Source organism: Plecotus auritus, assembly GCF_963455305.1.
Source record: "Plecotus auritus genome assembly, chromosome: 6".
NCBI classification, from domain to species: domain Eukaryota; kingdom Metazoa; phylum Chordata; class Mammalia; order Chiroptera; family Vespertilionidae; genus Plecotus; species Plecotus auritus.
Window position 1 is genome coordinate 82,303,682 of NC_137773.1, and position 21,212 is coordinate 82,324,893.

At 52.5% G+C, this 21,212-nt stretch overlaps 1 protein-coding gene and 1 pseudogene across 4 annotated transcripts; both read right to left on the reverse strand.

The window, feature by feature from the left end:
- MED16 (mediator complex subunit 16) lies at positions 1 to 19,587 on the reverse strand. Of its 3 annotated transcripts, none has more exons than XM_080672515.1 (15): positions 19,452 to 19,587; positions 17,642 to 17,814; positions 14,043 to 14,150; positions 13,550 to 13,719; positions 11,037 to 11,468; positions 10,210 to 10,315; positions 7,905 to 8,060; positions 6,777 to 6,988; positions 6,036 to 6,242; positions 4,556 to 4,766; positions 3,927 to 4,060; positions 3,651 to 3,843; positions 3,021 to 3,237; positions 1,004 to 1,087; positions 1 to 417 (listed from the first exon to the last, which is right to left on the reverse strand). In XM_080672515.1, exons 2-15 carry the CDS (start codon positions 17,772 to 17,774, stop codon positions 291 to 293), a joined length of 2,490 nt encoding a protein of 829 aa, XP_080528641.1. In that variant the 5' UTR covers positions 17,775 to 17,814; positions 19,452 to 19,587; the 3' UTR covers positions 1 to 290. The 3 variants fall into 3 exon arrangements, with proteins under 3 accessions (XP_080528641.1, XP_080528643.1, XP_080528642.1); XM_080672517.1 differs by having other exon boundaries at positions 11,037 to 11,514; positions 19,452 to 19,534; XM_080672516.1 differs by lacking the exon at positions 19,452 to 19,587 and adding an exon at positions 18,403 to 18,724 and having other exon boundaries at positions 17,642 to 18,156.
- LOC308250168 (small ribosomal subunit protein eS27-like) lies at positions 5,229 to 5,472 on the reverse strand (annotated as a pseudogene). Its single transcript has one exon. The product of its transcript is annotated as a small ribosomal subunit protein eS27-like (transcript).
- Positions 19,588 to 21,212: the final 1,625 nt, after the last annotated feature.

Sequence of the window (21,212 nt, forward strand, 5' to 3'; positions counted from 1 at the left end):
AAAAAATTTTTATTTATTTTTAGAGGGAAGAAACATCGATTGTTATTCCACTTGTGTACGCATTCCTTGGCTATTTCTTGTATGTGCCCTGACTAGGAATTCAACCCCCAACCTTGGTGTGTGGGGACCATGCTCTAACCAACTGAGCTGCCTGGCCAGGTCAAGGATGACCATTTTTCAATGCACTAATGAAGGTCCTGAGTGTGTGGAAAGCTGTCACTGGTGAAGGGACAGAATCACCTTCCTCTAAAATCCATCAGGAATCTATTTACAGGGCTTGGGGGCCCCAGTCAAGGGCAGCTGAGGGGCATCCGCCGCCAGAGCCCCCCACACAGGCAGTTCTTGATCCAGCGCTGTTCCCATTGTTTGACGGCTGTTGTCTTGTTGGGCGACTTGAGCATGGTAACACAGCCACACCTGCAGACAGACCTGGGTGGTAGCACGTGCTGGCAGGGCCCTCTCTCACCTGCCACTGGGCCCTTGCATATGCTGTTCCCCCACCAGGAATACTATTCCATGCACTACCGGCCACACTGAGCTAACTCTTCCACATCCTCCCGTCCAAGTTTAGGCATTGCCCCTTCACCTCCCTCAGTGAACGAGGCAAGGGGTAGGGATTCCAGTCCTGGCTTAGACACTCCCTAGTGGTGTGACCTGCGAGTCAGAACCTGCATCTGGGATCGTGTGGCAGCAATCAGGGCCACGTTTGCAAAGGGCCAGCACAGGGCCCATACAGCTGTGGCTGTACCTTCATTCCTGCACTAGGAGCCCTGCAAGGGCTGTGTGGTCACCTGATCACCATCGTGCCCCAGGAAAGGAAGCCCAGGACCTCCCGAGGCAGTTTGTCTGTTAGAGGAACTGCCTGGTGTGCCCTCTCGGCAGCTCCACAAGTGGGGAAAGTGAAGTTCACAGATAGAAACCTCTCACCCTGTGGTCACTTGGTGGCAGGGTGGGGACAGTGTTTGCCACAGGACTGACAAAGGGTCAACAGTGGGTGGCTCACCTCGTACAGGCCTTGCACTCCTCCGTGGGGTGGGCTCCCAGGTGCAGCCTCCGCAGGTGGTCGATCTTGGGTTGGCCCGTTGCCCTGGCCAATGAGAGGGGAGAGCAAAGGGGATCAGGCCTCCAACCCCACAACACACAGAGAGATGCACGCACATGTGCATACATGAGAACACAGATGCATGCACACGTGACACACCCACTGTGGCAAAACACAAGGGAGTGTGTGCATGTAGGTGTGCATCTACACTCCCTCTACACACAGACACCCTGCAGGGATGGTGCCGGACACCCTGGATGACACCAGAGAACCTGGCAGTAGGAGCTTCTGCAGGAGTGGACCTGGTGGCTGGGGCAGGACAGTTGGTTATATTCGTTTAAAACATGTTTGGAAGTTTCCAGAACAAAGAGTTTAAAACCTCTCTGTAACCAGCATACTCATTCATAAAGTCTTTTCTGAACCCCCAAAAAGAGGGAAGCCTGTGATTCATCAGGGCGTGACACAAGAAAGGAAATGCAGGGAGGTCCCAGAGGTGGGACCCCAGGGTGTGAATGGTTATTTCTTTTATTCACCTGTTTTATTTACTTTTTTTACCTTCACCCAAGGATATGTTTATTGATTATTTTTAGAGAGGAAGGGAGAGAGAGAGAGAGAGAGAAAGAGAAACATCAATCGGTTGCCTCCAACCAGGGATTGAGCACACAACCTAGGTTATGTGCCCTGACCGAGAATTGAACCCGCAACCTTTTGGTGTACAGGAGGGCACTCCAGCCAACCGAGCCTCCCAGCCAGGGCTTACTCATGTTTTCTGAAACTTCCAAAGTAACAGGGTACTTGGGGAGGTCATGTGCGTTTCTCCATCCAATGAACACTGAGCAGGGGTGGGAGCCTGATGGGTCCCAGTGCAGTTTGTGGCCCAGGGTTACAGGGTTCCTGGTTGTAACCCTGGCTCAGTGATTGCACCTTTTATTTTTGTTTTTGTTTAATTGACTTTTATAGAGAGGATAGGAAAGGGAGAGGGAGAAACATTGATGTGAGAATGTAACATTGCTTGGCTGCCTCCTGCACGCCCCTACCAGGGATCGAACCAGCAATCTTTTGGTGCATGGGACGATGCCTAACCAACTGAGCCACACCAGCCAGGGCGTGACTGAACCTTTTCGAGCTGTTGACTCCTCTGTAAGATGGGGACAACCCCTCCCCGCCCCCCTGCTACAGTACTGTGGGCAGTGAAGGATTAACTTAGCAGGCTTCAGCTATCCAGACCCGTTTCCAAAGACAGGGCCGGCCCTTGACTGCCTGAGTTCCCCTCAGCCCTGTGACGGTCCTGCCTGACTTAGTGTCTACTGGGGCCGGGGGCCAGGCCGGATGTGCTTTATAGTTGGGGGCTCAGGCCACGTATCAGCCTGACCTCTGCAGAGGCTGGAGCCCAAGTAACCACGGCCAGCCATGTGGGCACTGCATCCAAGAGGTGACAGACCAGGGGGAGGACTCGGTGTTACAGGGATACCCGAGTGCACAAATCAGTGACGACTGAGGTGATGGCCGTAGCCAGTTTGGCTCAGTGGATAGAGCGTCGGCCTGTGGACTGAAGGGTCCTGGGTTCAATTCCGGTCAAAGGCACATGCCAGGATTGTGGACTCAATCCCCAGTAGGGGGTGTGCAGGAGGCAGCAGATCAATGATTCTCTCTCATCACTGATGTTTCTATCCTTTTTCTCTCTCCCTTCCTCTCTGAAATCAATAAAATTTTTTAAAAATTTAAAGATAAAGAAAAAAAAAAAAGACTGAGGTGATGGTGGAGGGAAGTGACAGATACTAGGAGGTGGTGGTGTGGGGGGGAATTCACTGCCCAAGCTAGGGACCTCTCCCAGGGACAGCATTTAGGTCAAGGTCAGAAGGAAGCAGCAGGCACAGCACAGCAGCCCTGAGGCAGAAGCATGAAGAAGTCAGGTAGGGTCAGTGGGGGGAACCCTCCGGAAAGAATATGCAAAGGGCCCGAGGCAGAGGGCACGCACCTGATAAGGCCATCCAGCTGCAAGGTGGTGGCACTGCCGGGGAGAATGGGAGCCTTGCCAAAGTGCAGACGCAGCGGCTGCTTGGGCTGCAGGCGGCTGACCAGGCCGTCACTGACGGGCAGCCAGTCCAAGCTGGGAATGAGCAGCTGGCTGGGCAGCAGGCAGCACTCATCAACGAGTGCCTCGTCTGGCTCACTTGTGGGGCCCTCATCACGGCCTGCAGAGAGGGACCATGGGGATGTCGTGGTCAGCTTAGCGCTCAGGGACCAGGTTTGGGCCCAGCTCTGACCTGACTTTCAGAGTTGCCCTGGAAGCTCCTCCCTCTCTCTGGCCTTCTCTATAAAACGGGAACACGATCACTCATTTGAAAAACATTCAGTGAGCACTGGGTGCCTTCCTAGGAACAGGGCTGCAAGGACAACAGAAATGTAATCTGGTGACTCGAGACAAGCCACTAGGTGCCTAATAACAGCTAATGTTTAATGAGCACCCATCCCGTGCTTGGACCTGTGCTGGGTGCTGGGTAAACAGTAGAGACTAAGACAGAGCTGGTTTGATTTGTGGAAGTTTATATGCTGGTGGGGGGGACTCAGCTAGGGTTTTATGCTGGTGGGGGGCTGGGAATCTCACAGCAAATCCAGAGCTTGGTGAGCAGGCGGAAGAGCAGGGACATGCTGTCCTGAGTGTCAGAGGTGGCTGTGTACACGGGCAGGCAGCTGGGCTTCAGCAGGCCCCAGATGCGGATGACGACCATCAGCTCCCGCAGCATGCCGAGCGAGGTGCCGTCCCGCAGGAAGCTATGTCCAGGCCGCAGTGGGGCGCCCTGTAGGAAAAGGCATTCAGGCTGGGTATTTAAATGTGTGCCACATCCTACCACCTCCATGGGTCCTGGGGGAGGGGGCACACCTGGTTGGGCAGGCTCGCCAGCAGGTAGAGCACGAAGTCGCCCACCCATTGCAGGAGCTGCTGCAGGGCCTGAAGTGTGTTCATGTCCAGGACAAACTCCTCTGTTTTGAGGTTGATCATGACCTTGTCGATATCTGGAAGGGGAGGGTGGTCAGGTGACTGGGCCCCACCATGCACAGGGACCAACTCTGCTTTTCACCCTGGGCCTCTTATTACCCACCAGCACCCAATGTGAGCTGGGCCTGACGAGGTCAAACCAACACTGTGAACAAGCAAGTGGAAAAGATGGCTGAGCTGAGGAGCTTGGAGGAAAGGGCTGGACCTAAAGCAACAGTGTCCACTGCCAGCTCTCAGGACAACCAAAATGTCCCTCGGGCCAACCTGCACTGGGCCCCTTGCAGCTCCTCCCCAGCATGACTCATCTTTGGTTCCCTGCTGGTTAACATCTGTCCCCAGATCCAGGCCAGCCCTGGGGGCCAAGGCCTCCACTCCCTTCAGTTACCACCCCCATGCTTGGCACAGTCAGCTCCCAGCGGACAGTGTGTGGGTGGGATTTAGGACATTCCCGCACACAACTGTGCATGTGCAACAGCTCTCAGGGTGGCCTGCTGGGTGGGGGCAGGACCCACCAACGTCTGTGATCTTGGCGCAGATCTCGGTCAGCCGGTCGCCGGGACTTTTGTCGGGGGTGTTGAGGATGTGTGGGCGCAGCAGGGACTTGAGAGTGGAGCTGATGGCAATGAGAAAGAGCTTGGCGTGGTAGTCACACACGAGGGTCACGGTGCAGGGCGAGAGCTTGCAGAGCGAAGCCTTCATGGCCAGGATCCGGGTGGAGAGGACCTGGGGAGTGTACAGCGTGAGGAAGTCACTTTGCCACAGTGTGTAACTGGGTGGGGCAAACTGAGACAACCTGCTTCATGTCTCTGTGCCTTACCTCCTTATGGCAGAATCAGAAAAGAGAACCTATCTCACAGAATGGGGAGGGGGTCAACCTGGGAGTGGCCCTGCCCCAAGGGGACACTAGGGCCTCCTCTGGAGACATCTGTAGTTGTCACACGGGGGTGTTCATGGCATTGAGTGGGTGGGGGCTGCTCAACATCCCACTGTGCCCAGGACAGCTCCCCCACCACTGACCTGGCCCAGATGTCAGCGGTGCCGAGGGGAGACCTGGTCTCATGGGATGGGTGAATGCACGAAAGAATTAAAATGCTTTAAGTTACTGCCCATAAGCAGTGATATTTTTTTTTAATCCAAAATGTGTTTATTGGGATGGTTTCCCACTCATCTTGATTTGAGGTGCTTTTAGTGCTGCTTCCTTCTGAAGGAGCATCCTTGCTTTTCCTGCTGTTGGCTGACAGAGAACAATGGAGCGACCGACACACAAAACTACCGTTTGTGCCTGGCTAAAGGCGGTGGTGACTTTATAGCATCCTGGGCATTTCACAGCCATGAAGTAGGAACTGGGGCTCTGCACCAGGCGCTTATTCTCGTGTCTCCTCTTCTCCTCTTCTGGAGAGGGACGGAGGAGATCCTTAGCGAGCGGCATATTGTCGTGGGGAGGTCGTCACCGCCGGAAAAGGCAGCAGTGATTTTATTTCCACCGCGATCAGCCCTGAACCTCTGCTGCATCCTCACATCCACCCTAATAATCCACTCATGCCCTATCAGGCTGCTCTGATGAAGGGAACCTTTCCCCACTTTACTGTCTTACTGGTCATTGCTGGCACAGAGGAAAGCTACCGACTTCTGGAACTGCTCTCTGCAGCCTCCATGCTGAACTTGCACTGGAGTTCAGGGCCCCTCGAGGTGACTGTGGTCTCACAGGCACACAATCATGTCTCCTTGTCATTGTTCTCTCTTCCTTTCTGATTTCTAAGCCTGTTTATTGCTCCTGTCTCATGAGGAACCCCCAGCTCCGCATGCACGCACATGCGTGCACTCCAAGCTGTTTGAGAAGAAAGCCCGCACGGGCAGCAGAGGCGGTGGCCCCAGGGGTTCACGTGTCACCTACAGGGCTCTGACTTCCTACAGAAATCTCTCCAGATGAAGGACTAGGTAAGAAGGGAGGGGGCATCCTCTGTCAGGTGATGGCACGTGGCCCCAGACTACCTGCTGAAGGGCAGCTTTCTGGCGCGTGTACTCCTCGTGCAGCCGCTCCACCAGGCTCTGCACCATGGTGGGCTGCACGTGCAGCAGGATGTCCCACCAGTCATAGCCGGTTACCATGCAGTACTCCAGCAGGAAAAGCAAATGCCGTAGGGCCAGGTTCACATCCAGCGTGTGGCCCATGGAGGGCGAGATGCGCAGCATGCTCAGCTGTGGGAGAGGAAATGGCAGGTGAGGCCACCTAAGGCTCTGGGCACCATGTCCCTCCAAGGGCTTAAGGTCCTGTTGCTGTGTGGGCAGTCAGAGTCTGGTGTGTGGAAGTGTTAATGGGTTTGAGGGAGCTGTGCAGTGCTTCCCAAAAACGGCCCAAGAGTAGCCACCCTATACCCACAGGCACATTTGGAGTTACTGGAGCCTTCATTTAGGACACAAATGAACACATGATGGACACAAACGCATGTGGGAGAGGGCGTGGGGACCTCCAGACACAGACATAGTTCCCCAGGGAAGCTGAGCACCTCATGCAAGACAGGCCTGTGGACGGCAGATGGCCCCTAAATGCAGGTGCTGAGGAAATAAACCAGGATTCAGGTAGACACCAAAACAAGTGGCAGGCGCCCGACAGTGACCAGACAGAGACCATTTCCTCCAGGACAGCCGCGGGGGGGGGGGGGGGGGGAGGGGGAGGATGCTCCCCCCACCCCACTAAGTGGGCAGCTTTGGAGCACCTGGGACAGTGCTTACCTTCCCATGGTTGTCAATGCCCACGAGGGCCAGGGAGGTCCAGGACAGCTGCATGGCCTTGAAGTGGACGGTGGGGCCCGTGGTCCGAGGGCGCTTGATAGCTGGCTCATCCATGGAGCGCGGAGCGGTGGAGCTGTAGAAGATGGCCATGGTCTGCAGTGACAGCCGGTGCACGATGTGGACGCTACCGTCATGGAAGGCCAGGGCCAGCCCTAGGGGCGGGGCACATGTAGGGTCAGGGCAGAAAGGGCCTAGAACAGGCCCAAGGGCAGCTGTGGGGCTGCCCAGTTCTGAACAATGGGAAGTGACTACTCTGGGGATGGGTGAGCCCCAAGCCACAAAGGGCTCACCACCCCATGTCTGGCTGGCTGCCCCCATAGCCGTTACCCCCTCTTCCTTTGCTACCAGCCTATGAGAGTCAGTGGAGCAAGCCACTGCCAGCTCAGGCTGCATATCCCCGGCCCCCTTGTGGCTGGCACTATTCAGGGGTCCTCAAACTTTTTAAACAGGGGGCCAGTTCACTGTCCCTCAGACCGTTGGAGGGCCGGACTATAGTTAAAAAAAAAAACTATGAACAAATTCCTATGCGCATTGCAGGCCCGGGACGAGTCGGCTGCTAAGCAGGACAAGCAGCGGCACCCGGTGGACCGGATAAATGTCCTCGGTGGGCCGCATGTGGCCCGTGGGCCGTAGTTTGAGGACCCCTGTATGTGAGCAAACACACAACTCCCAGGGGACAAAGTGGAGGGGACAGGAGCACACGAAGAGCCTCATCGCAGGAACAGAGGTCAGTAAGGTCAGGGGCTCCTCAAGCCCAAAGCTTGTAACGAATGTATAACAGGGTTGGGGCTGACTGTTAGCCATCCCAGTGCTTCCCGCCTGATTCACTCATGGTCACAGGCTCCAGGGACTGAACCCAGGATCAACGTCTCAGCTGCTTATCTGGAAAGTTTGCCCCCAAGTTTCCAACCTCTGCCTGATTGATTTCTAACTGCCCTTTATAAGCTAAAGAGGCAGCTTTTCATCAGCCAGCCTCAAAGCCCTTTGAGCTTGTCTGATCCTGAAAGTGGGGCCACCTCCTCGCTGGGAACTGACTTGAGGCCAGTGGCAGCTCCAAGACCACCGTACCAAGGCCAGGGTAGAACTGCGTGTCGCTGGCCACCTTCAGGTCAGTGTTGGTGAGCGAGATGGGCAGCTTGGGTAATGCCACAGCAGACACTCGATCCAAGTCGTTGGTGGCTGACAGGATCCGCCATTTGAGAATCATGGGCTGCTTGTCGCCAACTGAAAAGGGAGGAGGGACATAAGACAGCAATGGAATGAAGACAAGACAAACACCACAATGGGGGGCCCCCGACAGTGGTCAAGTCCCCTTCTCTGATCCCAGTGCCTGTCCCCCACAGGGGCCCTACCCCAGCCCTGGCTACCCAGTATATCATGCCCCAGCCAGGTGGTTGGTACAGGTCCGGTATATGACCCAAGGTGGCCAATAGAACTCAATCCTGGGACTTCCTGTGGACGGGGAGGAGATATCCTTCAGGAAGCTGTCAGCTGGTGGTAGTGGGTGCCCACTTGATGGACCCAACACACTGAGAAGGGGGACACCACCCTCCATATCCTGCCACCACACAACCTCCAAATTCCCCTCATAGCCAGCTTAGGTTTGATTTCGTCCCTTATGATCTAAGAGATCCTAGGTAGGACCCCATCCCATCCCAATAAGATAAGATGCATCCCCTTCCTGTACCCACACCCTCAGTGTGATTATGAAGCCCCTGCCCCCAACAAGAAGTGGACTGATTTCTGTGAATCTGGGCTTGGCCAGTGGGCGCTGGTGAACGTGATATAAGTAAAGGGTCAAACAGTGCTTGTACCCAGGACACTGAGTTAGCAGACTGGGCTGCGGGGATGTGCGTCATGGGAGGATGGGCCCAGTGGTGGTCAGCAGCCTGAGCCCGGAGGCTAATGGCAAGCACATGGAAGCAAGTAGATACAGCCAGGTGACCCAGTCTAGAATAATATGGGCTGTGTTTTTTTGTTGTTGTTGAGGTTTTTTTTTAATCCTCACCTGAAGCTATTTTTTCCATTGATTTTTAGAGAGAGTGAAAGGGAGGGAGGAGAGGGGAGAAAGAGGAAGAAAGAGAAAGAGAGAGAAATATTGACATGAGAGAGATACATCGATTGGTTGACTCCAGCACACACCCCAACTGGGGCAGAGGATCGAACATGCAACCCAGGTAAGTGCCCTTGACCAGGAATCGAACCCACGATGCTTCCATCTGTGGGCCAACACTACAAACACTGAGCCAAACAGGCCAGGGCTGGGCTGTGGTTTGTTACTGTCAGAGGGCTCATCTCTGCCACCATCTATGTCCAGATTTGTGCCCCAGGTGGCTCCTCACAGTTTATAAACCCAGTAAGGGACTCTTGGCAAATGCTGCCCCCTCAGGGACACTGCAGCCCAGAGAGATTAGAGTGGATTTCAGTATATGGCATGGAAGACACTAGAGTGTCAAGGTAACAACCACAGCAGACTTCCAGGGAGGGTTTGTGGGCTGGGAACTGTGCCCAGCATTTAAACCCTTCCTGCCCGCCCCTGCTGCACATGGAGGCACTAATGCAGCCCTGCCTGCCCCCTGTGGGGCCACCAGCCATGTCTAAAAGCTCCCTGGGATGCTCGTCCAGGGACAGGGCAATGTGGCCCTCTTCAAGTTAATTACTCTGCAGCCACAATAGACAGCTTATGTAACCACCTTGAGCAGTGAATGGAGCCTCAAGGGGCCTCTTGACACAGTTCATTAGCAGCTTTTGTTTAGCAGCAACCCGCCCCCAACATCCAACTACCCCAGAGTCCATTAGCACTAATCAGCAAAAAGCAGAGCTTTCTTTTGCCAGGAAAACATCTACATCTGTGTCTCAGGGCAGGGTTTACCCCCTACAGCCCCACCATCAGGGGCTGAAAACCAGTAGCTTTTCCAGCTTCCCACTGGCTTCAGGCCAGGCCAGGCCAGTGTGTTCCAGGGTCTGTACTGAGGCGGGGTTGCCAGTCTTGGGGCCATCCTGAGCCATGGTCTCCCCATGGGTGAAAGGATGGGGGAGAGGGAGGTGAGACTGTAGGCTTGTTCTTGGTAAACTCAGTTAAGCCCTCCAGCCTCAGTTTCTTCACTCTAAACCAGGGTTTCTGCAAGATTCCGTGGCTTTTAGGATTAAGTGCCTCCGTGCTGCCAATCCCCCCTGCTGAGCTGGTTCAGCTCCTGGCTTTGTGCCCAGGACTTTTGCCCTGCTCTTCCTCCACCAACCCTACACGCCCTACAGGTTTCAGGTTGAGGTGGTTGGACTGCCTGCTGGGTGACTCTAAGTAAAGACTTCACCTCTCTGAGCCCAAGTTTCCCCATTTAAAAGTCAAATGCCCAGCCCCACCAAGGAGACTCACCCACAGGAGAGATTTGCTGGAAGATGTTGTTCACGGGGAGCCCCTCCTTCCGCAGGGACCAGCACTCCACAATGCTGCTTGTCTGGCTGGAAGCGCACAGGAGCACCTGGGAGGACAATGGGTGACTGGAGGAGGAGGCGGCACCTTGGGCATTCACACCTTATGGGAGGGCTGGCTCTAACCCAGGCTCAGATGCTGGCCTGCCTTATCTAGCTACCTCCCCTCCCTAGGCCCGTGTCTCCTCAGTCGCTCACACTGGACTTGGCCTCACAGCCGCTGTGGACTCAAACCCCAGGCCTACCTATCCACCGCTCTGCTGGAACAGTACACATCACCCCCATGGTGCCCTCCCTGCTACTTTAGGCCTTACTGCTGCATTGTTACGATGGGAACATAGTGACTTAGTGGGGTCAACTGAACAACAGCCTCAAAGATATTCCTGTCCTGGTCTCAGGACCTGTGGACATGTCACCTCACATGATAAAGGGGCTTTGCGGGTGGAATTAAGTCAAGGACTCTGAGATAGGGACGATTCTGGAGTCCCTGAGGAGCCCATTGTCATCACAGAGTCCTCACGAAAGAAGCAGAAGGGTCAGAGATGGTAGAGGCTGTGCTGCTGGCTGTGAAGATGGAGGAAGGTGCCAAGAACCAGGGATACAGCACCTCTAGAAGCTGGAAAAGGCTGGAAATGGTTTTCCTTGGAGCTTCTGGAAGGACCAGCCCTGCCTACACCTGGGTTTAGCCCCGTGAGACCCATGTTGGACTCCCAATCCAGGACTGGAAATAAGAAATGTGTGGCACTGTAGCCGCATCCCAGGTGGCCTCACCTGCTCAGACATGTCTCGGGCCAGGAATTTGAGATGGGTGATGGCGGGGAACTTGTCCTTGCGGTTGAGGTCGGTGGTACAGCGCATGAAGAGCGAGGGCAGGATCTCGGTGTCGATGCGACACTTCTCACTAACCACACTCACGCACACCTTGTAGAACTGCACGGGGGAGGCGCTGCTGCCATCCGCCGTGGCCACCACAATGTTGCCGCCACCCGTGAAGGCAATGTCAGCCAGGGCAACACGGCCACGCAGCCGGCACAGGCTCTCCGTCGATGTCAGCACCTGCCCGCTGGGCTTCAGTAGGGACACAGTGACCAGACCGCTGACTGTCACTGCAATCCAGCCCTCCATGGGCTTGCCCCCAAACAGAGTGAGCGACGGTGAGAACTTGACTCGGGAGAACTTCTCCCCGAAGCTGGAGGCACCTGACTGCAGGGGAGTGAGCGAGGGTTCTTAGTATTGGTTCCACACCCACCTAGGGCATGAGGAAAGATGCCCCATTGAGCTGTTAGGGGTCTGCCTCTTGTGACCCGACGACCCCCTTCTGGGAGTCACACCCACAGAAACAGAGGAACAATGAAGTAGAAGCTACAAAAGCGTGGACTTGAATTCAAATCCTGCCTCGGCCACTTGAGCACTGTCATATGGGCCTCTCTGACCCTCAGTTTCCTCATCTGTACTTCAGAGGACCCTGCTAAGAGTCAAATGACTGAATACGTGAAGGACAGGAGTCAGCAATCTTCTCCTGTAAGGGGCCAGACACTCAGTATTTTTAGGTTTGCAGGCCAGGTGGCCTCTGCTGGTGGACTACTTGCTCTTTCTCTGAGTTTGTAGAAGCAGCTGCCAATAAGACTGTTCACAGAAACAGGTGGGGTTGCATGTGGCCCGCTGGCTGTACTGTGCAGACTCTGCATTAAGAATTCAGGAGGTACCATAAAAGTACTGGCTGCTGCTATTTTATTACTATTTTATGTCAAATTAGTTTTAAGCTACAATTTATGTGCAACAAAATTCACTCTTTTTTAAGCATATGGTTCCATGGGTCTTGACAAACGTATTGTCATGGAAAACCACTAAAATCATGACCAGAATCCACTTCCCTCAAAAGGGCCCTCATGGCCCTTAGCAGTCAGTCCCCATGCCCCCTACCCTGGGTCCTGGTTGTGTCGTTAGTTTTGAATTTTACCTGAGTGGAATCAGTGTGCAGCCTTTAGGCCTGGTTTCTTTCCCTCAGCATGACACTTGTGAGCTTTGTCTGTGCTGTTTAATCACTGAAAGGCTACACAGGGTTTCTCTAAGTGGTCTGAGAGCATTGGTACACCCCTCTCCTCTGAGCTGGAACAGAATGCAGGTTCCTGGGCCTCTGACCTGTGCCAGGCCCCAGGCTGATTCCTCTCATGCATTCTCTCAATTAATCCTCCCCAGGACCCACCACCAACCCCATTTGGTAATAAGCAAAGTGGTGCATATAGGCATGAAGTCAGAATTTTAACTCGGGTTTCCCTTGATCTAGGAGGCTTCAGTCTTAACACACTGCGGACAGAATACGAGAATTCTCGCTTCATATTACACAGTGTTTTACAAAGTATCATACTTTAAAAAGATATTAGCTTGTAAGAACATGTAATAAGTAACTTTAAAATGCAATGGGTATTTAATTTTAAAGCGTGCCTTTAACATTTATGTAAAACGTTTTTTGTACTCGTTCAATAGAAACTTATCTGGCCATTGGGTAAAGCTAGCAATAAAACTACTGGTCCACAATGTGTTAACTATGACACTGGGCTGAACCAGGGCATGGAGAGAGGAATTCTGGAATATTACTGAATCAAAGTGTGGACTGGGTTCTCAGTACAGTGTAATGGAAGACTCACTGAGGACAGCAGCCATCAGTTAAATAGGTAGCCCACTGAAAACACAAGTGCCAACTGACAGCTTGATAAAAGGTATGAGCCAGGCCCCAGGTTCAAAAAACCAGAAGATGCCCTACCAGTGGTCGGCAAACTCATTAGTCAACAGAGCCAAATATCAATAGTACAACGATTGAAATTTCTTTTGAGAGCCAAATTTTTTAAACTTGAACTTCTTCTAATGCCACTTCTTCAAAATAGACCCGCCCAGGCCGTGGTATTTTGTGGAAGAGCCACACTCAAGGGGCCAAAGAGCCGCATGTGGCTCGCGAGCCGCAGTTTGCCGACCACGGCCCTAGCCGGTTTGGCTCAGTGGATAGAGTGTCAGCCTGCGGACTGAAGGGTCCTGGGTTTGATTCCGGTCAAGGGCACATGCCCAGGTTGTGGGCTCAGTCCCCAGTAGGGGGTGTGCAGGAGGCAGCTGATCAATGATTCTCTCTCATCATTGATGTTTCTCTCTCACCCTCCCCTCTCCCTTCCTCTCTGAAATAAATAAAAAAGAACAACAGAAGATGCTGGTGGTGGGGGAGGAGGAGCCAAGTTGAAGGATGGATAAAATAAGTGGTCTCGTCTACCACATTTACTCAGGCAGACACCTACCTTTTCTACGTGCAGTGCCAACTTCACACCATTGTGCAGCCAAGACAGGGCCACGATGGGGTCCCCCTCCACCAGGCTTCCCATAGGGCTCTCCCAGCTGTTGGCCAGGTGGTCCGCCATGCTCCAACACTTGATTTGTCCATTGGCATCAGCTGACAGGAGCCGGGAGCCTGTGTGAAGCAAACCTGCATCACAAATCCCCACCAAGGACTATTACCCGCAGTACTTCAAGGACCTGGGAGAAGCCAGCCCAGTGGAGATGGAGCAGGGGAGTGGCACAAGGCATGATGCGGAAATGGCTCTGAACACAGGAACAGGAAAAGCAGTAGCTGCAAAGCCATAAATCGAAGGTTCCAGTCCAAGCTCTGACTCTGGGGACAGGACCAAAGAAATACACAACACATCTCCCTGGGATTCGAGATCAAGTGTGAGCATCACCATAGTCTCCTTCAGCCACACAGGACCCTACCAACCTTACCAGCCCCGCCCTCACCTGACTGGTCCCACTCGAGGCAGGTGATGGCCTCGCTATGCTCAGAGCTGATGGAGTGCACGTCCCAGGGGTGCTCCGTGTCCAGAATGTGGATCAGGCGGGTCAGGTCTGCAAGAGATGGGACGGGGTATGGTCAGTTCAGTGACAATAATGTGGCTCTGAAGTCATGAAGGAACCCAGCAAAAAGTCTCACCCAAAGGGAAGTCATGGAGATGCTGCTGACCATATATACAGCCTGGGAACTAATGAGGAACAGGCTTGTGCTCCCTCGGAAAAAAGAGCAGGCCTGTGAGTTTGCCACCAGTGTGCCTACAACTACGTGTTTTAGAGACCCAGAAACAGAACGGGAAGAGAATGACCCCCAAATTCTAACAGTGTGCTTCTCCATGGAAGATAATAGGTGATTCTCTTTATCCTCATTTCTGTGCTTTTCTAATTTTCTCTAACAGGTGCACATTACTCAAATGATGGAGAGAAGACTGCGGTGGGCATGCACCTTAGAGGCTTTCAAAAGTCACAAGTGACATGTGCCCTGGCCAGTGTGGCTCAGTTGTTGGGCATGCACCAAAAGGTTGCTGCTTCAATTCCCAATCAGGGCACATGCCCGGGTTGTGGGCTTAATCCTCAGTGGAGGGCATGCAGGAGGCAGCGATCAATGCTTTGCTCTCACATCAATATTTCTCTCTTTCCTGCTCCCTTCCTCAAAATCAATAAAAACATACATTTTTTAAAAAGTGATATGTAGAGGAGGATCCAAGATGGCAGCGTAGGTAAACACCTAAACTGCTGCCTCACACAACAATTTCAAAACTACAACTAAAAGACAAAACGTCTATCACCCAGAACCACAGGAAAGCTGGCTGAGTGGAAGTTCTACAACTAGAAGGAAAGAGAAAAGAGCAGTGAGACGTGCACAAGTGCTGAAAAGCTGAGGTACAGAGGCGCGCGTATCGGGCTGGGGGCAGCGGGCGACTGGGAGCGCTGCTTTTTTCAACCTGAAAGGAGACAAGCTCCCGATTACTCCAAACTCCAGTTTCTGGGGAGACGCGGGGGACCCAAACTCCTATGGGGAGAAGCTGGACTGTCTGCTGTCGGGTCGGAAAGTGAGGGTGGCTTGCTTGCAGGGCTGCGCGCAGGAATAATTGTTTATTGCGCTGGGTCGCGAGGCGCAGGGACACGGTCAGAGACACAGAGCCAGCCAACTGGCAGCCATCGCTGTTTGCCACGCCCTAGCCTAGTGACGCCCTGAGACCCCGCCCTGCACAATCTACAAACCCACCCAAGCTCCAAGCAGCGGCTTTAGCATATGAATGGCCTGCCCTATCGCAGCTTAACCTAGCAAACTTGCATCCCGGGTCAGACAGCTCCAAAACCTCCAAACCCCAAGCAAAGAGGAGAAAACTGTAGTTCTCGCTGTAGCTCCTGCTGGGTGGCCTCAGACAGTAGCTGACCTGCACCCCATTGGAGATCCAGAAGCCAGTGTACCTAGTGGTCAGTGTGAGACATCAGATTTCAACTCCTCACAGCCATAAGTGACACATTCAAGAGGCAGACTCAGTGAGCACCAAAGCCCCACTGAAACAAGTCCTGCACCATAAGCGTGTCTCCAGCGCAGCAGTTCTTCCATTATAGACACAGCGGGTCCTCACAGCCAATTGGCCTGGAGGTCAATTCCTCCCAGTGTACCAACAGCAATCAAGGCTTAACTACACCAAGACTTTGCACTCAGCCCACAAGGGGGTGTACCAAGAGCGTCCACCTCAGGTGATTGGGGAGGCTGAGCTACTGGCCCCTATAGGTCACCTACCACACAAAGCCACTCCATCAACACAGGGAAGCAGCCAAAATGCGGAGACAAAAAACATGTCACGAATGAAAGAAATGGAGGAAGCAAATACTGGACGACATAGAGTTCAGAACCATATTTATAAGGTTACTCAAGAATCTTCTAAAAACCGCTGAGGAACTTAGTGAGACCTTTAAGGATCTTAATGAGAATGCCAAAAAAATGGAAAAGGACCAGTCAGAAATTAAGCATACACTGTCTGAAATAAAGAATATACAGAAATTCAACTGTAGATCAAAGTACCCCAAGAATCAAACCAAGGATCTGAAATATGAGGAAACAAAAAACACCCAACCAGAAAAACAAAAAGAAAAAAGAATCCAAAAATATGAAGATAGTGTAAGGAGCCTCTGGGACAACTTTAAGCGTACCAACATCCGAATTTTTGGGGTGCCAGAAGAAGAAAGAGAGCAAAGTATTGAAAACCTATTAGAAGAAATAGTGACAGAAAACTTTCCCTACCTGGTGAAAGAAATAGACTTACAAGTCCAGGAAGCACACAGAACCCCATACAAGAGGAATCCAAAGAGGACCACACCAAGACACATCATAATTAAAATGCCAAGGGCAAAAGACAAAGAGAGAATCTTGAAAGCAGCAAGAGAAAAACGGTTAGTTACCTACAAGGGAGCACCCATACGACTGTCAGCTGATTTCTCAACAGAAACTATGCAGGCCAGAAGGGAGTGGCAAGAAATATTCAAAGTGATGAACAGCAAGAACCTACAACCAAGATTACTCTACCCAGCAAAGCTATCATTCAGAGTTGAAGGTCAGATAAAGAGCTTCACAGACAAGAAAAAGCTAAAGGAGTTCATCACCACCAAACCAGGATTACATGAAATGCTGAAGGGTGTTCTTTAAGAAGAAGAAGAAGAAGAAAAAGGTAAAGATAAAAATTATGAACAACAAAATGACATCAAATACATACCTACCAAAAAGTGAATCTAAAAATCAAGTGAATAAAAAATCTGAAGAACAGAATGGACTGGTGAATATAATAGAATCAGGGACATAGAAAGGGAGTGGACTGACAATTCTCAGGAGGGAAGGGGGTGTGAGTGGTGCGGGAAGAGATTGGACAAAAATCTTACACCTATGGATGAAGACAGTGGCGGGGGGGGGGGGGGTAAGGGCATGGGGTGGGGTGGGGTGGGGAATCAGGTGGAGGGGAGCTATGGGGGGGGGGGAAAGAGGAACACCTGTAATAATCTGAATAATAAAGATTTATTTAAAAAAAAAATAAGGGGGGGAAAAATAAAAAAATAAAAAGTGACATGTAAGGTATGGAAAGTGAGACTCAAATCTCCAACAAGCCTGAGTAAAATGCTCACTTTTCCCCCCTTCTATCCTGCAGGGGTGATCCCAGTGTCCCCCAGGCACCAGATGTAGGAGAGCACCATCACAGAGCCATCAGTTAAATTGGGTGGCTCACTAAGGAAAGCAGCCACCAGTTAAATGGGAGGTGGTTCACCGAGGAGAGCAAGCATCAGTTAAATAGAAGGCTCACTTACGGTTGCAGCCATCCGTTAAATGCATCTGCCTTTTGCACACCTGAGAGGCTGGGGCCCTCACCACCCCCCAATTGTGAATGAGAAAGGACTGAAAGGGGCTGGACAGGTTGGAGGTGGCTACCAGGCAAGCTAGAGACATGGAGTCACCCATGCCAGGCACCATGGGAGCCAGGGGTATAACAATGTGTGGGGAGGGAAGAAGAGGAAATGGGAGCCGGGCTGGAGGTGAAGGGGTGTACCCTGGTCGTCATTCCGAAGGTCCGTGGTGAAAGCGATGAGGTTGCGGCAGGACCAGGCGCAGGCCAGGGGCACTGACGGACAGTGGGTGCTCTTGGGCCACTTCTCCCACTCGCAGACATAAGCCAGATCCATTGTGCCCACCTGCCACAGGTCACACACTGAGAATAGTCACCTGAGGAAAAGAATGACCACCTGAAGGAGGAAGTGACAGGGAGGACTGGCTTGCCTTTGCCAAGTGCCTGCAGGGTGCTGAATGCCATGCTGGATGCTGGGTCACCATGAGGAATGAAAAGGACCCAATCCCCGCCCTTGGGTCTTACGTGTGTGTCAGGGGAGAAGGCTGCATTTTAAACAGAGGGCAAAGGAGGTCTCACCGAGGAGAAGACATGTGAGCATAGGTGCAAGGGAGCACACAGAGGCATGCAGCTATCTGGAGAAGAGAACTGCAGGTGGAGGGAACAGCCAGTGCAAAGGCACAGAGGGTGGATGGAGCCCGGGGTGTTTAAGAAGCGGCCTGGTGCCAAAACTGGTTTGGCTCAGTGGATAGAGCGTCAGCCTGTGGACCGAGGGGTCCCGGGTTCGATTCCGGTCAAGGGCACGTAACTTGGTTGCGGGCACATCCCCAGTAGGAGGTGTGCAGGAGGCAGCTGATCGATGTTTCTCTCTCATCGATGTTTCTAACTCTCTATCCCTCTTCCTTCCTCTCTGTAAAAAATCAATAAAATAAAAAAAAAATTAAAAAAAAAAAAAAAGAAGCGGCCTGGTTATTGGAGTAAGGGTGGGAAGTGACAGTGCAGCGTCCTGGCTTTCCCCTTGTGTGGCACACAAGTCCCAGGAAGGCAGTGATTTATTTCTATTTCAGCAGGACCCTCTGCTGTCTGGAGGATGCAGCTGGGGAATGGGGTGAGGTGACTGCACTGGTCCAGGTGAGCAGTGGAAACTGAGAAGAGGTCAGACCCTGGTCTATCCATAAGGAAGGGCACCGGTGGGGCTACCTTCGGCAGAGTTGGGGAGACAGGTTGGGGGAAGTCAGTAGTTTGATTTTGCTGTGTTTTTGGTGTGGACTTATGGATTGTAAGAATAACAATAACGGTGAACTTCTCCTCAGTGCTATGTGCCTGGCATCGATTACGGATTATTTCCTTTCACCATTACAAAAGCCCCGTGAAGTTAGTTATGATAAACGCTTTTTTCAATCACAACCCCACGTCCGAATTCTTCAGACCCCGCCCCCAAAGCCCTCTTTCCCCCTTCCCCTTCAATCTTTGCTTTCCAGACCCCGCACCCAATTTGCCTCTAGAACCTCCAGGCCCCGCCTGAACTCATAGGCTTCACCGCAGGGACTCCCGAATAATCCTTAGGTCCGTTCCCAAAGTCCTCAAGCCCCGCCCTAACACCTTTTGCTTTCCAGACCCCATCCCCACAACGGGGGCCCTCCAGGTTCCGCCTCCAATTCTCCGCTACAACTCCAGGCCCAACCAGGGACCACACGCAACCACTAGGTCCCACCCCCAAACCCCCACCCCCAAAAAAACCTTTAAACTCCGCCCCCAACTCGCCCAGGACCCTCCCCAGAGAGAAACAATCCCCAGGCCCCGCTGCGATTTTCCCCCGGCTGAGAACCCCACTCCTGCAACAACCCCAGACCACGCCCAGGCCGCATACCCAGCACCCTTTGCTTTTCCGACCCGCCCTCTGACCCCACAGGCCCCGCCCCAGGCCCTTGAGTCCCCGCCTCCTCCGGGACGCGCTCCAGGGGGGCGCCCAGAGGCCGGCCGACCCCTCTGGACCTCCGTGCTTCTTGCTCACCGGGCCAGTCAGGGCGCTGCGGCCGCAGCCCGCACTCCTCCTACCTCCCCGGCTCCGGTGCCGCCATCTTCCCTGGGACCAACGAGTCGCCCGCGCAGCGCGGCCGCTTCCCAGAGATTTCTGGGACGGCGGCGGCTCTGGCTCCGCCCCACTTCCGGGCTTGTTTGTATGTGAGGCATAATAGACTCCCAGCAGCTACCTGAGTTTTGTTAGAATAACGAACACTTTCAACTCCAGTGAAAGATCCCATTATGTGCTGCACTAATATATCAAGATGGGTTGCCCTTAGTGGAAAGTATTTATATGCCCTGTAAATAGCCCTAGGTTCGGCCCCTAGCTAATGCTGGCTTCGGCAGTACTATAATAAATTGGGACGATACAGAAAAGGTTAGCATGGCCCTTGCACAAGAATGCCACACAAACTCGTGAAGCGTTCAGTATTTTGCTTTTCTAATATTCGTGGGTGGGGAAACTGAGGCTGGATAAGAAAGTGCCTTACTCAATTGAGGGCCCTCCCAACTTCAGACGTCATCTCTAACTCCTTCCAAAGCTAGTTAAGTTTCATTCTGTATTTTCTTTACTTTTGTATTGTTCATAGGTGTGGAAAGTGAGGTGATTTATCCAATTGAGGACCCTTCTGGATTCAAACTCCATCCCCAATTCCTCCTCCAACAAGCTGCTTCTATTCCTGCTAGACTCTAGCCAGTTTGGAAGGTCTTACCTCCTGAGATTGCAGGGAAGGGTGCACCAGGCTGAAGGCAAACCCTGGACAAAGGCTTGGAGGCCAGGCAGCTTGGGAACCGAGTTGGGGCAGAGGGGCAAGAAGAACCCCCACAGCCCCACTCCCTGAGACCCAATCCAGTCCTCTGGGAACCTGGGGATGGGTCCCATTTGCAGGTGGGAGCCTCTGAGCTTGTTAATCAAATATCTGTTTGTCCATCCTCCATACTGGCCATTTGGATTTCCCTTATTTAGTGTCTAACTTTAAAACTATTTAAATGTATGTTAAAATGGAATACAATGCACCCAGGGTCCACTGATTTCTAGCACGGTGCCCCGATAAAAGGAACTGGACTCCTTGGAGAAACACACCAGCCCAGCCTGAGCATCATGTAATGGTAGAAAGTCAGAATCATGCTCAAGAAATAAAAACCCCACAGGAGTGGGTGGGAGGTAATTAACCAAAGAATTTATATGCATATATGCATAACCCATGGACACAGACAATAGGGTAGTGAAGGCCTGAGGCGGGAGGTGGGGCAGGGAGTGGGGAGGCTGTAGGGGGTTAGTGTGGGAAAAAGGGAACATATGTAATACTCTCAACAATAAAGAAAAAAAAGAGACAGGAGCCCCACCAGTGTGGCTCAGTGGTTGAGTGTCAACCTATGAAACCAGAAGGTCATGGTTCAATTCCCAGTCAGGGCACATGCCTGGGTTTCAGGCTCAATTTCCAGGTTGCAGGCTCAATCCGCAGTGGGGGACATGCAGGAGGCAGCCAATCAATGATTCTCTGTCATCATTGATGTTTTTCTCTCTCTTTCTCTCTCCCTCTCCCTTCCTCTCGGAAATCAATAACAAAAGAGAGACAGATAGACACAGGAGCCAAACTTGGAATCATTTCTATAACAAAGTTAAGCAATACTGCATTATAATCCAAAGTAGAATACCCATGCCTCCACATTGCTATAAAATGATTGAATAAATCCATACATGGGGGAAAAGAGACAAACCTCCTGGGCAGAAATCCCCATGATTAATGTA